Source organism: Mesocricetus auratus, unplaced genomic scaffold (genome assembly GCF_017639785.1).
Source record: "Mesocricetus auratus isolate SY011 unplaced genomic scaffold, BCM_Maur_2.0 Super-Scaffold_100026, whole genome shotgun sequence".
NCBI lineage: Eukaryota > Metazoa > Chordata > Mammalia > Rodentia > Cricetidae > Mesocricetus > Mesocricetus auratus.
This window is the reverse complement of record NW_024429207.1, coordinates 26499704-26518443: the sequence shown is the minus strand read 5'-3', so window position 1 is coordinate 26518443 and position 18740 is coordinate 26499704. Positions and strand designations below refer to the sequence as shown.

The 18740-nt window shown below is 40.3% G+C and overlaps 1 protein-coding gene across 5 annotated transcripts in view; it reads right to left on the bottom strand.

The window, feature by feature from the left end:
* Window positions 1-3206: 3206 nt before the first annotated feature.
* The window catches only part of LOC121134173 (A disintegrin and metallopeptidase domain 3-like), a 30080-nt gene continuing 14546 nt past the window's right edge, over window positions 3207-18740 (bottom strand). For 2 of the 5 annotated variants that reach the window (XR_005871216.1, XR_005871215.1), the window contains 8 exons: window positions 18226-18313; window positions 17814-17994; window positions 12814-12900; window positions 11304-11418; window positions 8913-9078; window positions 7124-7174; window positions 4103-4233; window positions 3207-3331 (listed from right to left, as the gene is read on the bottom strand). Coding sequence is in view for 2 of the 5 variants with exons in the window: in XM_040731962.1 (XP_040587896.1) it covers window positions 7132-7174; window positions 8913-9078; window positions 11304-11418; window positions 12814-12900; window positions 17814-17994; window positions 18226-18313 (680 nt within the window). In the remaining 3 variants the exon portion in view is untranslated. Of the gene's footprint in view, window positions 3335-4102; window positions 4234-7123; window positions 7175-8912; window positions 9079-11303; window positions 11419-12813; window positions 12901-17813; window positions 17995-18225; window positions 18314-18740 lie in introns of all 5 variants that reach the window. The other 3 variants (XR_005871214.1, XM_040731962.1, XM_040731961.1) reach the window with 3 other exon arrangements.

Sequence of the window (18740 nt, the reverse complement as noted above, 5' to 3'; positions counted from 1 at the left end):
TTACTAATTTAAATCAAGGTTGAATCATTTTTTCCTCCATGAAAAATTAGCATAACTTATAAATTTTTTTGAATGAGGGAATTTAGAAGTAAAAAACTAATCATCATGACAGCTCTTTTATGCTTTGTTCTAGCTATGGGAATTCAAACTAATGGTCATTGATTATAAGATTTTTTAAATAAGTAAAACAGGATAACTTTTATTGGATACATTTTGTAAGGTATATCATGTTTACCATAAATATGTATGTGAACTATCTAACACCATGAATAGTTTACCATAACTATGGAAACAGTTTCCAAGGTCATTGTAGCTTTAACATTGCAGGCACTGAACAAATGTTCCCATGGAAAGAGACAACAACCGTTCAGTTGAGATCATGTGACAAAGGAAACCTGGCAACGTACCCCACTGTGGTTCACATAGAATACCTTCTAGTATTCGAGAATCTACATTCTAATCAAAAGTATAATTTTCCAAACACATACTGAAATTTACAAAGTTGAGAAACACAGTTGCCAAATCTATCACCTCTGGAATTCATATCTTCAGAACACCAGAAGGGAGCACCTCTCACTCCTAAAGGTAAAGACAAAAAGAACGGAGATGGATTAAGAGTTCAGCTCACCTTGGGCAGCAGATCAGTACCCATACCAAGTATACACACGGACTTTGGACTCCCATAGAACAATGTGAGGTGCACTCTCACCCTGAACTCTTGGGGAAGGGTCTAGGCCCTGCCCTATATGAAATGACAGACTATGGACACCCCCATGGAGGGCCTCACCCTCCCTGGGGAAATGAGGGGATAACAGGGGGGGGGAGGGCACGGGAGGAGGGGAGGGAAAGGGAGAGGGACCTCGTACTGACTTGTGAAGCAACCTTGTTTCTTATCTAAATTTAAAATGGAAAATAAAAAAAATATTAATAAAAAAAAAAGAAAAAAAAAAGAGTTCAGCTCACACTACAGTACCCATAGAGCTGGACTGGGAACTGCAATGTGACCCCTTAGCATCGATACATTGTTGAGATTGTGATAGTTACAAACAGTTATCTGGGTTCTATCTCAGCCTAGGAGACCTATAGATGGAGGGAGGGAGGGAGGGAGGGAGGGAGGGAGGGAGGGAGGGAGGGAGGGAGGGAGGGAGGGAGGGAGGGAGGGAGGGAGGGAAAAAGGAAAGAAAAGGAAGGGAGAAAGGGAGGAAGTGAGGGAGGGAGGGAGGGAAAAAGGAAAGAATAAAGGGAGGGAGAAAGGGAGGGAGGGAGGGAGGGAGGGAAAAAGGAAAGAAAAGGAAGGGAGAAAGGGAGGAAGTGAGGGAGGGAGGGAGGGAAAAAGGAAAGAATAAAGGGAGGGAGAAAGGGAGGAAGGGAGGGAGGGAGGAAGGAAGGAAGGAAGGAAGGAAGGAAGGAAGGAAGTTTGGTTAACAGGCTTAAGGGGTTTCATATTTTTAGAGAGACGTGCAGATGTGGTCCTCTCTATTCCCTTTGATTGCTTTCTTGCTTAGTTCTTCATTTACTGGGAAAAGACAGTTCATTCTATAAAGTAGGCACCATGCCCAGAGCATAACCCAGGCTAAGCTTCCCTTCTGTGTTCCATGCTAGATTCCTCATTCTCATTATTAACATGACAAAAGGTAAACAGAACTTGATCTTGGCAAGGCAATCATCAAACATAAAGCACCCCTCTCCTGTCTTCCTTTCTTACTGTACTAGCTTATAATTGATAGAGGGAAGAGGAGGAAGGCTGTCTTACAAAAACAGCCAGCTTAGGTCAGCATGAAAACTGAGTCAGGTAGGACCTGCTAATAACTAAGACATTATTACTGAAATAAGGCAGAGTCCTAGTTACCAGGATCCAATATTGATGGAAGTGAGGAAAGAAGAAATGTATAGTTAGAAAATTTTGTGATATCTAGGCATTTGTGTTTTGTTATAATTCATATTCTGCACGATTCATGCATTTGCGGTGTCGAAATGTGCAGTGTTAAAACATCTGTGACTATGTACAATGGTTAACTGAGTTTTAGATTTTATTACCCCCTAGATAATTGCTGTGTTTTATAGACTTTACCCCTCCAACTTTTCCCAATCTCCAGCTACTAGGATCCCTGAATTGGTTCACTAGTTGTAAACTACTTATTGCCTTTCCAAATTTGTGACACATGATCTGTCTGATTGGCTTTTCAGCATGATAACTGGTTCATCCATTTTATGGAGATATCTTTTAGTAATATAGTGGTCTGTTCTTATAAAGGCTGAATAATACTGTGGTGAGTGAATGTTCCACAGTTCGGGGGACATTTGTAAAAGGAGCATTTGGGTCTCTGGAATAAAGCTTGAATTGTCTTTGCTTTTGTCAAAGGCTCTGCGTCACCATCAAACTTGTGTTGATGAACACCACACTAACTCAGGCATAATGCTGAAAATGTGGAGATGCACCCCCAGCTTAATCCAAGAGGGAAACTCAGACCATGAAGGCTGAAATAAGAAAATCACTAAAAGAAAACTCAGCTTCAGGAAGCATGCAGCAGAGCTCAGGCTTACCATGGGTTAGGAGCAAAATTTCAACTCAGACCCAAGACGAGGCAGGTGAAGCAACTAGTGTTTTGGAGAAACTTCCAGGACCAAGTCAGATGGATCAACCAGAAGGCCCATCGGTGTGAGCTTGGTCAAGATCCACGAAAGCTACAGCCCTAGAAGTGTGTCCCTGGCTTAAGGAACTGAAGAGAACACTCCTCTGCCCCAGCGAACACTTTTGCTTAATAAACATAGGGAGGGAGGAACCTCTGAAACTTACAGCTTCTGAAAGTGAGCTTCCTGAGTCATAGTTCTTTCCCTCAGGAGGAATGTTTAAATGGAGAAAGAGCCACACAACACCACATATCAAGAAATAGCCTAAATCTCAGTGTTTAGAGGGCCATAGGGTCACTGTCAATACCTCTGTTGAGGAACTCATGTCTAGAAAATTCCTTTTGAAAAAAGAAAAGACTATTTGGGACCTGCAGGAAGTGCTCCACTCATCAAACCTCTTCTGGGTATCCAAATTTGACATGAGGGAGCCAGGTGGTGGCTGGAGAGGAATAGGCTAGAGTGATTGCTTGCTCTTGGCTTTGGGCATGTGCGTTGTAGCAGCAGTAGATATTGTTCTCAGATTAGAATGTTTATCTCCCTGGCTCAGAGGAAGAATCAACAGGCACAAGTCTGTATACTTTCAGCCACGTATTTTATTTGGAGGTATGTAAAACAGAAACGGCTGGTCCATACTCTTGGAACAGACCACTTACGAGTGAGTTTCTTGTCCTTCTTCCATTGTGGCTTTGGTGTTGCATAACTGCTTTGGGGGAAGGAAGACAACACAGGAAATAGAAAAACTTCATTCTCATCATTATTCTCATCATTATAAAATTCTCATCATAATTACAAAGCTATCCAAATTCACACAATGCAACTATAGATATAGAAACTTAATAAATTAACATAACATAGCTAAGTACATGACTGTACTTTCTCTGGCCTTCTCTGTCTATGATCCACAAAAATTCATAAATCTAGGGTTTTTTCTCAGCATATTTTGTTCTGTATGTAACTAGTTTGCAATGGCTGCATGGAAAGGGCATGTTGTCAGATGGGCTTTACCCATTTCAGCTGCATTCCCTAAACTTTACATGAGTAAAAGAGAACCATATAGAATGTAAGTCCCTATTGCTGAAGACACCATGCTCTTCAGACACAAAGCCTTCCTGAGGACTGGCTTTCATAGTATCAAAGGCACTGTGCAAACTTCCAAAGGAAGGAAACAACCAGCACCCCCACCCAGCTGTGATGCCCATGAATGATAACAACTGGCAGGACACAATAACACTCAGGGTGCAGGAGTGGCACGCATACCTTGGAGGTAACCAACAACTCTCTAACTGGACTTAAGACTCATTCAACAAGAGGGAAATCATGTCTGATACAGGAAACCTAGCCAACTACCCAGGACTGGTTAAGTCATGGATCTTGGAAAAGAACCTAGAACCAACATTTTACTAAAACAGCATTAACTCTAACTACATTTCAAATATATGTCCTTATACCCACAGATCAGTGTAGTCCTTACCCTTCAGCGAGGATGCTTCTCCTTACAACAGACAAAGACCATCACAGAAAATCACAACCAATCAAAATGCAGACTTGGGGAGTCCAGTTCTGATGAATACATCTACAAAACACTCCCTTGCTCAGGGAACACTGTGGGAGAGGGGACAGAAAGATTGTGAGAACCAAAGGGCCAGGGAGTTTGCTGTTGAGATTGTGTCTCCTAGTGGTGTCAGAAGCTACAACAATAAACATCTCACTAAGAGGACTGCCTAGACATGACCTGCAGCAGGACAACAGTAGACATGCTAAGTAGGTGAGGGAAAGCTCAGGAGGCCACAACCCTACACAGAAAACTACAAGTAACTCAGGGAAGCTGCCAGCTGGACAAAGAGTCTCACCCTGGAAAGAGCACACCAAGTGATTATCCCATACCAAAAGGCCCAGCCCTGAAACAGTTCATTCAAGGATAATGTACAGACAGGTCATGTAAGAATTAATGAAGAATGAGACTGTGAATTTGAAAGAAAGCAAGGAGGTTTATGGGAGGGCTTGGAGGGAGGGAAGGGAAGATGGCAGTGATGTAACTGTATTACAATATATGTATTTTAAAAAGAAATAACTCTTAAAAAAAAGAAAACCATCGACAGGAAATAGAAGCAATGCAGAACTCAGTCTTTTCATACTGAATATCCAGCCGACAGAAGTGTTTCCCAAACCCCTGTGCATATCACCAGCGCTGCCTCCCCTACAAAGGATCAAAGGTCAAACTCACCGCCCCCAAATACATGCACACAGACATCGCCACTCAGATATCTACATGTGGCTCTTACTGTGTGTAGTACTTCGTATGTGAAAGTGTCACTAGCCACTCTGCAGTCAGTTTTGAGGTCTTTTATCATTTCTCTTCATTCTGGCTCAGTCATGTCTTCACTCTCTTCCAACTGTCATCTCCCAAAAAAGGTTTCTTGTTCTTGTTCTTGTTGGTTTTTTCCTGCGACCCAGACTTGCCCCCTTCATACCTCTACTGTGTGATCAACAGGCTTCCTCCTGGTTCACTGTTCTGCCAGTGGCTCCATTTATTTTCCCTTGCCATGCACCAAGGAATTTATAGAATAAATATTGCATCTGGCGAAATCCTGCTCTCACCAATGTAGAAAAGTTTTGACTGAACCACATTCACGTGGGGATTAATGAAGTCTTATATCATGGCATCCTAAAGGCTGTCTACAATTGACTTGTGGTTTTTGTATATTTTCTCTCTTAGTGTTCATAAACTCAGAAGCCCATTTTTTAGAAGAGTAATGAGAGAACAAACTTAGGATACAGAGAGAGAGGGATCTGTATCCAATACATAGGAAATTATATTTTATTCTTTCTACTTTTTTGGTTCTTGTTTGCTGTTGCTTTTGGTCGGCAGCAGAAGTGGTGCTCTCTTCTATTGCATGTCAACAAACATTTTTATCAGTGTTTCTTTTTTCTTTTTTTGAGGGGGGTTTCAAGACCGGGTATCTGTGTTTCCCTTTGTAGCCCTGGCTGTCCTGGAACTAGCTTCTACCTCCTCTGAGTGCTGGGATTAAAGGCATGCACTGCCATCACCAAGTTTTCAGTGTTTCTTAAGGAAATACATTCATTCACCTTCAACATTTCTTCAGGAGCTACCATTCCCACCCCTACTCTGAAACACTAGGGCAGCATCTACACTTCTACCTTTACCATAGTAGGCTGTTCCCAAAGTAAAATCAGACAGCCCTCTTTGAGCATTTAGAGCAGGAGCTTGCATACTCAGTGGCGCAGTGAGTCCTGCCTTTTATTCAGAGTGAGACAGATGTGGTCTCCAAGGACCCTGCTGAGGTCTTCTCTGGGTTTAGTAATCCTATCTGCTGCATGACTTCCAACTGTCAGTCAGACTGTCATCTTTACCAGTAACCAAAGAATCTGGCTTCTGTTCTAATCTGGGGTATTCACATGCAAGAAAGCTACCCCTTAAAATGTGCACCCAGATAATTCTGCTAGAATTCCATTCGCTGTGTGTCTGCTAGTACACACTGGTGGTAGACATTTGACACCTCTAACACTACCTCTGATGTCATCTGGGTATCTGGTTCGAACATACTGCCAAGATATGGGCAATAGGGGCTAGTGCTGAGATGTTTACAATTCTATCATCGCTAGTGTGTCTCCCACTCCCCCTCCCCAACATTTAGTGACTGACGGAGACACAGTAGCCTGCTAACTTAGCTATCAGAGTCAGGTGCAATGGCAGACATGTAATTGAATAGTGTTTGAAGTGATGCTTTGTTGAGCTTTGGAAATTTCCTACTTGTTCAGGTGTAGTATATAAAATACCTTTAATTTTACATAAATGTGTCAAAATTTTGTAAAATACATATGGGTTTATCCTTTATCTTATGACAAAGAATTATCTTTCTGTTTTGCAAGAAGCTGTGCCCTTATCATTTTTCTCCATCCTCCATCAACTTAAATCCCACCCCTTGTTTCAAGGTGTATCGTGAGATGCCTGTGTCAAGTTGATTCTGAGAGTCTGAAAGTAAAAGGCATGACTGCCTTAAACTACAACCACACAACTTACTGACATCCTGTAAGCATGAGGCGGTGCTACAACTTCTCCTATCTACTTCCTCATTTGTGAAACAGGGTAACAATTCCCATGGAGCCTCAGTAATGAAGAAGAACATGTAAATGTCATAGGACAACCTCCCGAGTGTTTGCAAACTACATCCTTCAATGAAGAGGTGTTTTTGTTTTTGTTTTGATTTTGTTTTTGTTTTTTGCAAATACTGAAGATTCCTTTCAAGAGACTTCTGATAAAGATGTGATTACTAGCAGTTTACAATGAAGATTTCCAAACCAATGTAAAACAATACTAAGAGCAAACGCTTTCTGCTGGCCTTGTTGCAGCATGGGAAACTAGCAATTAGGAATCTGTGTGAGGAAATACCAAATCAGCTCTGGACTCCTACTGAGGGCTTGTTCAGAGTATAGTACAATATTTTGTCAGCAAATGGATGTCTTCAGTCACCTTTGACTCTAAGACTGGATGCTGCCATTATTACTGTCTTCTGAAATCCATCTGTACAAGAGATAGTATTGTTTTCAGGATTATAAACATTGTCATTAAGAAAAAAAATCACAAAATGTGCCAAAAGTCAGATTTGAACTAAATGATCTATTGCTGTGCATCAATACCTTTTTTTGCCAATGACAGCTAATGATAAGACATTCCAGTGTTTTCTCTTTCCAAATCCTAACTTTCAAAGACTTTATGTGTTTTTCTGGGCTATTATTTATGTATTTGTTTATAGTTTTGGTTTTCAAAACAGTCTAACCACTGTATCCTTCTATCTTGTCTACATGGAAATTGAGGAGATATTAAAATAACCATCAAAGTAGTTGTTAATATTTATATACATCCACATGTATACCTTCAAATTCTTACCCCTCCACAGTTTGTTTCCACCAAGTAGCTATAAATTATTTAGATGGATTCACCTTCATCAATGAGACTTCTAGTAGTAAGATCTTTCAACTGCATTTAGCAATATTAGTGGCATTAGAGCGCCTCGTGATTCCTTATAACACTCAAATATAACACACAGGGCATGTCATTATAATGCTCAAGGTCCTCCTGGGCCACATATGGTGGCATCAGGTTTGAATACCTAACTAGGGACCATCAATCCAAGTAGAACACAGGTCAGGTTAGGCGATTTTTGCAAACTTATTTACTGCTCCGTCTGAGGAGGATGACCTTAAAGGTTGTGAGCATGGATAGGTGTTTGGTAATTTGTTTGAAAAGGAGAGAAAGATGAGCACCAATGTGCCAGTCAAGGACGGCACAGCAATCACACCCCCCCACCCCGTGGAAAGCGTGAGAGCCACACTCTGTGTCTCAGCTGCATTTCAGTTTGGCCTCCTTCTAACCTGAAACCACCTATATTTGTGAATCTTATGCTGCTTTGACATCCTTTGTCATTGTTCTGAAACCAGGATTCCTTACTGTGGCACTTTTGCCAGCAGTCAAAATTTCTGGTAATTATCCAGATTTTCCCAAAATGTTCCAAGGGTACAGGAATCTTTATGCCAGCTGTCATGTAATTTGGTGACTCAAACAATTTGATTATTTTGTAGATGTCTATATAAATCATCAGGAACATTGCCCTGAATGTAACTAGTGGCTGCCAGCTCCTTGCCTAATCTGAGAACTAAAGATGGCATTGGACATTAGGCATCATTGTTTTCTTACAGGATTGGACTACAAGACACCTTGTTTACACTTACTTCAGCATTCTGCTGTCTCTGAATCCCCACTAAACAAAGTGTGACTTGCACTGATATTATGACTGAAACAGAAGCTGCACGACCCCGCAATTGCAGTTTAGAAACACACAAGTGATAATGAATGCATTCACACCCTGTATCAGCTCTCCATGCCTTGCTGTGCCTTGGTCTGCATGCTCACTTTCCTTGCCTTCTACATGTGCTATTTGCAGATCTGCTCCAAATTTGTCTCTATTGATCCCCTGGGTGTAAAATGGACTTGCAGTGTGAGAACACTGGGTTGCTGGGAAATTTCCATTTGAATGCTCCTGAGGATGTACTGGGTTGTTCCAAGTGTCTTTAGCACATCAGGACATGAAAGGCTGCCCACCAGAAAATTGAAATAAGCTTTGGTATATCCTGAAAACCTTTTTCTCAGTACTACTAGCAATTTTTCCAATCCACAACTCATACAAAAAGCCATACTTGTACTACTTAGCTGGGTTCAGATACCTCCATAGAGCATTTTTAACATTAACACGTATACTTACTCTGCACTTAAAGCCTCTTCTTTCTGCCAGAATCCCTTTGTGATATTCCGCTTGACAACAGTGATGGCAAACATGATGAGGAAAGGTAGAAAAACATAGAAACTGATCAGAAGTCCCTTTTTAAAGCGAGCACCACGCTGCTTGACAACCAAGGGTGTACTTCTATCTGAAAATGAAAAAGTACCATTTAATTTTCAAAAATTGTGATTGACTAGACCAGTGAGTGATGTGAATTAATTGTTTAGTCCTCTCTGACTTCTCAGTTTTAATTTTATATACTGTTGGTTCCTTTTAAATTAATTCTTATGTATGGTATGTGAATTCAATAATTCTTTTCCATGGAACTATTTGATCTCTTAAACCAGAGAGATAAACAAAATATATTTTAGTAAGAAAATGATGTTACTTGAAGTATTTTTTTACCTTACTCTTATTTTATTTTGTTGTTCCAAAAATCTTTACCCTTGAATTTAATTGTTCGTAGCTTTAAAACCATTCCATTCCCTCAAAGTGGGTGGTTAAAAACCTCCAATCAATGGCCTACACTCTTACGATTCCCAACACAGAATCATAAGGAAACATGAAAATCCAGGTGTGAAAATCATTGCTAATTCCATAGTGATGGAGTCTTGTGAGTGTGCATTAGATAAATTCCCAAGGAAACATCACAAAAGAAAAAGAAAGTAAGAGTAGAAACATGAGGGTGATCAATGAAGCCAAGGCTCTGGGGAGTAAGAGGTTGTTGAGTTAGTTCCTAGTTCTAAAGGGGAAATCTGTCTCAAGACCTGCCCCCAACCTCAGAGAAGACAGGGCAGAAAGAATGGAAGAGCAAGAGTCCAGAGGGTGGGAAGAGGGTCCTGAGGTGCCCTCTTCTGGGCCTGGAGTGAGTCACTGTGACTGTGGTACCTGTCAAGATCTGTCAATATCCCAGCACTCACTGCTCCTTGGATTCAGTTGCTTGCAATAAAAAGAATCCAAGTAAAAAGAAGGTGGCCCAGCATTAGTCGGTAGAGACTGGCCAGCCAGCCTAGCCAAAGCGGGGAGAGCTCCAGGAGCAGTGACAGTCCCCATCTCAAAAATAAGGTAGAAAGCAACAAACTACTGGACCCAGTGCCCTGCTCTGGTCTGTGCATGAATGTTTACAGGCATGTTCACACACCACATAGCTTTTACAATTTTTAAAGATATGCTATATCAAAAATCATATGCACTTTGGTATTTAAAGTCTTACATATCCAAAAAATCTTTATCTGTATAGCCATAACTTTGAATACATGGGAATTGAAGAAACATAAAATCAGTGACAATAACATTTGATTTGCTAAATCTAGAAATGAAACTGACATAAATGATTACACAGATTAAGATACATTAATAGATTAGACTACTAAAACTATAATATAGAATATCAACAATATAATAATTAATGTAATTATTTCAACTACATAAATCTTTCTCTAGTTCATCTACTAAGAAAAAATCCATCCTATTGGGATGAGGGAGTGCATTTTAGTAGCTTTCCTGAGACATTTTTTACTTTAATCTTACAGTCTGTAGCTCCTTTGGCACCAAGATCCTATAGTAAGTTACTTATACATATAATTAATTATAAATGAAATGGTTACATTGGCATACTTGGCTCCATACAGAAAGTACATATAGCAGCATAGAATTCTAACTGTACAAAACAGATCTGATAAAATCAAATGGGCAGTGGCTGGTTGTTCATTACTTTCCGCCAAATGTTTCAGTGGCACACGGTAATCATGATCTGAGGGTATAGTAGATTTGGGTACTTTGCACATTAAATAGAACAATTCATTTTAAATATGCCAGGACTGAAGAGATGGGCTCAGTGGTTAGGTAGTTAGAGCTCTTCTAGAGGACCAATTTTCTTCTCAGCACCAACACTGGGCCACTCACTTTAGGTCTGTAACTCCAGCTCCAAGGAATCTGATTTCTTCTTCTGGTTATCTTCTCTCCCCACCCCACATGCAAGCACGTGTACGCGTGCACTCGTGTGCACACACACACGGTTTTAAACATGCAAATTGGTTGTGAACCAGCACATTTTCATATGTAACTCCCTGGGGCAATACAGACTGCAGTACATTCTCCTCATTTCTGAAACTCAAGTTTATGCAGAAAAGCATGCTACAAATGTTCTGCAAGCCATGACAAAACCAGAGGAAGAAGCCTTGTTAAATATCCACACTTCTAGATTAGATTTAAAATAGCCTCACGTGATTCTCTGAATTTAAATGAAGTCAAGCAGAGTAGAAATATCAACTTCTCATCTGTGCTCCTGAAATGTCAAGTCTTCAATGGCCACAGCGAGCTGCTGAGGTGGAGTGTACTTACACACATGCAGGCCCTGCTCTGGACACTAACCCATGGGCAGCCAAAATCCATCGTCTAAGCTCCCTCCTGGAGAAGAAGGTGTCTTGTCACACTCCGGAGGGGCAAAGCCAGCTTCACAGTGACAGTGGTTTAGATTGTTGCAAACCTGAAACCAGATCCAAATGAAAACTGTGCAACCAAGTGCTTATATATGTATATATACAGAAGTCATTTATTACGCATAATTAGGATGTGTAAATTAATCAACTATTGCAATTTAGTTTAAGCAGTTTTACTATGAAAGTAAAAACAGTAATGAGCCAATAAATGTGCTTGCATTAGATTTTTTAAAATCCTACCTTTTGTCCGTCATGTTTATAAATAGAAGTATAATGTTCTTGGTGTAATTGAAATGACTATTCATAAAGATAGAGCTAGTATGAAGAATATAAATTACATTTTATTATTAATTTAGACTAACAAAAGCTGTGATGGGAGGAAACTTCTATGAAAGATGAAAGAAATACCTCGAAGAAGCCAATGTGCTAACGGCAAATATTAACTCATACAGAAGGCTGGAAAGACTCTTGGAAAAATAAAAAGGATGGTCAGAAGCAGAGGGGGAACTCCAGGGTCAGTGCCACAGAGAGTGAAGTGAGTCAATGTGGATGAATTCCAACGTGACTGTCAGAAGGAGCATGGGTTTTGAAGCACACACTTGCTGGTACACTTTAAGCAAATGTAAGCTGGGAAAACTTCCAGACTGCCATAACTCACCATATGACGTCACAACAGCTGGAAAGGTAGAAAGCTGAAACATTAGGGACTAAATAGGTGCCATTCACAATGCATTCAGCATGCTGGAAGAGATCAGACAGTCTCACCAGAATATTAGAAACGTAGGTTCTCACGATCTTGTGCATGCTGTGTGGGTACAAAACTCCCAGTATTTCTTAAAGAGAATGGAAATGTTACATATATTTGGCTCACTAGATTTCATTTCTTATAATTTGGGGAAATGGAGTGATTTGAACATGGGATTATAACTGTTTTTTTCTCAGTATTCGTAATAGTTACGTGCTATTTGAAAGGCTATCAGTGAGTGAATATACAAAGGCAATTAACTGAGGTCATAAATAAACAGACCTAATCGGAGTAGACCAGAAACTCTGATGTCTTCAGTGTCACGTGAGAAGTAATGTATACACTAAAACCCAGTGTCTGGAGTAAGTACATTCCTAGAAAGCACACAGATACGTGGGTACACCACATATGTGTGGTACATGATAATACTCTGCTATATGTTAATACTCAGATATGGTAACAATATTTCACTCTATTTTTATGTATCATTCAGAGATTCCTTGTTCAGTTGGCCTGTGACAGTCTAATGATGCATAAAAATTGTGCACACCTGTGTCAATAGAACAACATACACTTTACTGAAATCTTCTGGAGGGCATTTCCACACCAAATAATTCTGAACCTGGTAATTCTGGAAAAGGATTGTTGAAGTGAATTGAAATGATCATATTAAATGAAAAATAAAATGACTACATACCCCTTGTCCTTGGCACGTCTCCTCTGAGGTACATGCTGAAGGCCCTCTGTGAGCATGCACAAATACGCATTGCCCTCGGATACACGCCTGAAAGGCATAGGGAAGCTAAAAATGCTGATGTTAAACAACAGAAAACTGTTCAAATGCAGAGTTTGCTTCATAACTTATGTACAGTGACAACCTGGTGCTGGCAAGAGTTGTAGGCCCTATGTTCACTTCAATTTAACATCCCAAAGTTCCCAATGTCTTTTTCATAATTGTCTCATTAAAAGAATTTCCAAAATGAAGCTTACAAAGGGAAATTGTTTTATATTTTGCATTGCTCTAAGTTACTTGACCAATTTTTATGTCTTAATTTTTTTCTATGCCACTTTATATTTCTTAATAGTGAAAAATTAGTTTAACACTATTCTATTAAAAAATACATAGAGTCTACTACTTTTAGAATAGAAAAAGAACTGGTGAGAATGATTGACTCTCTGGCCTGGATGGAGAAGTCACATTCCAAATGGTTGGGGTCATTGCTTGGCCAAGAACCATCCCCAAGAAGGGGGACTCGCCTTAAGGCACATGAAGGAAACAGATGGAGAAATGTTTCCTCTAATGAGATAGAGAACTTTTCCTTCCCAGGATCCCAGCCCCCGGTGCATTAACCTGTTGGCCACAGCCATGCAGAGTTTTAAGTCTTCCTGCTTTTCGGAATTATCATTTCCCATTCTTCTCTCTTCTAAACATCCTTTCCTTAGCACACCGGCTTCATCCTCTCTGTAAAGCTTTGTCCTTGCTGTCGGGCTATTGTGCACCGTGTGTCTGGCCATCTAGCATAGATGCCATGGCTATCTCCTTCCTTCCCTGCAGCTGCTGACGGCTTGCACCTTGCCTGCCCTGAGGTTTTTCTTTGCAAAGCTAATAAAATTGTCCTTGAGCTTTCACTTGAGCCCTTCTTAAATTCTTTTATTAGCAAGACTAAGAACCCCAAGTGGAGGAGACCCTGATTTACCCTGTATCATCTGGCTACCTCAAAGGGATATCCCCCTCTCCCCAGAAATTCAAGTAGCAATACATCATTTACTTGATATTTACTGAACAGCGAACAAGTTAGACATTAAGGCTCCTAACATGTATGCTTTGTCTCATCAGTTCCTATTTTACACTGCATGTACACATATGAATAAGTTGTATTTTCTCTGGTATTATCAAATATTCTGACATCAACTAGGTGTCCTGCAAATCAATTGAATTCTGACATTACCTCTGTGGATGAGATTCCTGGAAAGAAGCTGTGCCTACAAAACTGACTGGCTGATTAGAATTATGGTGATGTGAAGATGTTGGGAAGTTGTTGGCCTAGAGCCTCATTGGCTCCCCTTGGGCTAGCTTTATCCTTGTCTGTCACTTTGTTGGAACTAGCTTCCCATAACTAACAGATAAAAACCTTTTGACATCTATTAACTTAGTAAGTCACCAGCTTCCACCAACCTCAAAGCTAAGAATGCCTCTCTGATGTATCCACCATTCCTTCAATTCATTGCTTTCTTTGTACTGTTGCTACAAAACTCCATGAGGCTGCTTCCGATTGGGAACATGAAACATGAGGTAACCAGAGACAAACAGCACAGTGGGTCTCTGCAGAGAATCAGAGTGTAGAGGAGGAGGTTCTTCTTACACCTTTTGAGGTGGGAGGAGGTTCCAAGCAAAGACCTGTGGCCACCATCCCTGATTCTCCATCAGGGACGTGGGTGGAGAGCAAGATGAGCCCCACTTCTGATACAGACTCATGCATGGCCCAGTGGAGTGTAACACTGGCAGAATTTTCAGCTGGGGACTCACAACTTCCCACCCAAGAGGGAGCCTGTCAGTGTCTGGAAGCAGAAGCCTGAGGCACAGGCTGGCTACTGACACTGTGTTCTTGCAATATCTACTTGCTTCCACAAAAGCAAAGACTAAGTCCTTCAAGGCTTCGCAGATGGCAGATGACAATCTCCAGTCTCAGGTGACATGTGCTCCTGGAAAACTGCATATAGAAGGGGAGTTCCCCCATTCCCTCTGAGGGGGCGCAAAGACCTCAGAGCAAACACTTTGCTTTTATTTGAGAGTTCTTATGATAGATAGCATCCACACAGGAACAGACAAAGGTGGGGGCTTCTCAAGGTGAGGAATTTGAGGAGAGGTAAGAGAACCCTAGAGAGTCATTTCCATAGTGTAGGTGCCCGTTTGTACAATATGACAGTCTTCGTCCAAGAGTTGCCCCCAGCTCAGTCCCCTTCCAGAAAGGCAGCAGCTGAAGCTCAAAGCCCCACTCATTGATTAATAGTCACTTAGTCAATGTAACCATCCTGTCCTAGGGTGTCCAGGGGTCTGAGGCTCAGTCTTCTGCTCACCTCAGGATGGAAATAACAAAAACCTCAGGTGTGGCTGAAGGGCTTAATATGAGCCACAGAGGACATGCCTGTCACTCTAGGATTTAACAGAGTGGATAAGGCCATAGCATACGGATAAAAACCAAATATACTTTTTGTATATACATTTTCATTTTTTATTTATAACTTCAATATTTATATTAAATATTTTTGGTTTTTAAAGGTGCTCTTGCACCAGGATGCTCCTTTGTGATTACTTGGGTGGGTTTTTTGTTTGTTTTTGTTTTTGTTTTTTTTACCTTTTCTATCTTAAGTCTTTTACTAATTTTTATTTTCCTCTTTGTCTTTTATTTCTTTTTTCCTTCATTTATTTATTTTGCATCCTATCTGCAGCCTCCCCCTTCCAGTCCCTCTCCCACATCCCCCATTTGCCCCTCCCACACCATGCTCCCTCGTCTTCTGTCTCCATCCAGGAAAGGGCAGGCCTCCCATGGATATCAACAAAACATGGCATATCAAGTTGCAGTAAGACTAAGTACCTCCCCACATAGTAAGGCTGGGCAAGTCAACCCACCCACTATGAGAGATAGGGTCCCAAAAGCCAGTTAAGGAGTCAGAGAAAGTGCTGTTCCTACTCTTAGAAGTCCCACATGAGGACCAAGCTACACAACTACAACATATATGCAGAAGACCTGAATCAGTCCCATGCAGGCTCCCTGGTTGTCAGTTCAGGCTCTGTGAACCCCAATGAGTGCAGGTTAGTTGATTATTTGAGCCTTCCCAATGTGTCTTTGATCCCCTGGCTCTAATAGTCCTTTCTCCTCATTAAGAATTTCTGAACTCCACCTAATGATTGGCTGTGGGTCTCTCCATCTGCCATCAGTCGCTGGATGAAGTCTCACTGATAATAACTGGGCCAGGCAACCATCTGGTCACGGGAGGCTGTCAGTTCAGGCTACTTATCCACTATTGCTAGGAATCTAAGCTGGCAACCTCCCCGTAGACTTCTGGAAGATTCCCCTGATCCAGGCTTCTGCCCAACCCCAAAATATCCCCCCCAGCCATTCCCCTCAGAGCCCTGCAGCGTGACTGCTCATGTTCCCATCCCCACCTGCCCTCAGTCCACTCACAAAATCTCTTCTATTTCTCCTTCCTAGAAAGATCTGGGTCCCCCCCCCACCATGAACTCTTCTTGTTACTAGTCTCTCTGGGTCTGTGGATTGTAGCATAGTTATCATTTACAGCTAATATCCACTTATGAGTGAGTACATAACATCTTTGTCTTTATTGGTCTAGGTTACCTCACTCAGGATGATGTTTTTTCTAGTTCCAACCATTTGGCTTCAAATTTCCTGGTATCCTTGTGTTTAATAGCTGAGTAGTAAGTACTCCATTGTGTAAATGTACCACATTCTCTTTATCCATTCCTCAGTACAGGGACATCTAGGTTATTTCCAGGTTCTTGCTATTACAAATAAACACATAGTTGAGCAAGTGTCCTTGTGGTATGATTGAGCATCCTTTCTGCATATGTCCAAGAGCAGTATAGCTGGGTCTTGTGCTAGGCTGATTCCCAGTTTCCTGAGGAAGCACCACACTGACTTCCTAAGTGGCTGTACAAGCTTGCACTCCCACCAGCAATGAAGGAATGTTCCCCTTACTGCACATTCTCTCCAGCATGAGCTGTCACTTGTGTTTTTGATCTTGGCCATTCTGACAGGTGTAAGATGGAATCTCAGAGACTTCTTGATTTGCATTTCCCTGAAGGCTAAGGATGTTGAAGACCTAAGTATTTCTCAACCATTTGAGATTCCTTGGTTGAATAAAATAAAATAAAATCTTATGGGAATACTGAGGTACTTCTCAGGGTTATGGGATTTTGAATGGGGTTGTTTTACTCGTTTTCTGTAATGCCCTACAATTACTTATCTGAACACTTGGTTAGACTATAGGGAATTTTCATCAAAAAGATAAAATAAATGACACTTGAACCTTCTGTTTTATTATTGTCTTATAGAAGGAAATTCCTTTTATAATAATTGTGTTTGGGAGTATGAGGGTATTATGAAAATAGAAAAGTACATGATGTACTTTAGTAATTAGTAATGAAATAATTATCTTTGACTAAACAATTGACTCATTCATTCCTCTTTAATATTCGCATTAGTCTAACAACCTGACATTTTGGTGACATTTTGTTGTGATTTTTATTTTTTAGTATGTTTTTAGACTCTTTTTGTTCATGGCTTATATAAATTATTGCAGACCAGATTCTAGCCTAAGAAGGAAATTTAGAAAATCAAGTGAGAGAAAACAAGTTTAAGTATCAATAGCCAAATTCCTAAAAAAAATAACAAAATGAAAGTTTCTTTGACTAATACCAACTCAGATCTTCCTTTTAAACATTAATTACTGGTTTGGACACAAACAAATGGATATTGTTACGTCATTTTAGTTATGCGCCATTACACTTCACTATTGTGATAAAGCAAGAGAAATTACATACACACTCTTGTATATATGTATATTCACATTCATAGGCATCCATAAATCCATGTGTATATGTATGACACATTCATAGGCATTCATGAATCCATTATAAACACACAATGCATAAACATTAAATAAAAGTGTATTTACCTTGCCTTTACCACAAATAGTACCATCATGTACATAGGTATCATCAGTGTCCTGAGTGTTTCTTAAGTGTGCAGACACACACACCTGGCCTCCAATGTAAGTGTACTGGAGATTGTATTTTTTTGTTTCAATGATTTCTATGTTGTTCCAGTAGCAAGTCAGTTTTCCACAAAGCACCTGACTGGCAATACAAGGCAGAAAAGTTGCATATTGTCACTTAGCTCTCTTATCCATTGGTTGAATAATAATTCACTATATAAGGATAATTCAAAACATTAAGGCAGACCACAATAGCAAGCTGTTGAGAACATGTACCTATTAGGAGAGGCAACACATGACATGCCTGCAAACACAAAGTACACCTCTTTGCACAAACCACACATGGAAAATGTACACTTTGATGAGTACGTACTCAAATTTACAGCGTTCTTGACAGTTTCCGAATTTGTCGTTTTGATTATTCACTTCTTGCATGCACAAATAATTAGGACCCTTAGCATCTGAAAAAAAAAGAGAATTTCAACTTTCTTGTGTTAAAAGTCAAAATGTAACTCACAAAACTTAAAAGTGTAGACATTTATACTGAGATAGTCAGTGTCTGGCAGTGTAAATGGGAGCCGTGGGCAAGAATCAACCAATAACTACTCAGGAAAAAGGTGTACTGTGTTAAGGAAAACTGTTTAAAAAGTTGCTGTCTCCCCAAAGCCACACACTAATACTCTGTTCTTCTCCCACCAAAGACCTCAATATTGACTCATATGCTATATGGTCTCAATGTTATAGTCTTTTCCTGTATGACATGGAAAGGAGTTGCTTTGATTTTCATATATGGGTGTAGATCAATATTTTGTAATAAGGATGCAGGATAGATTTTTTGCTTTAAAATAACAGCAATTAAAAAAAGCCTCCCCACCAAAAACAAAAAAC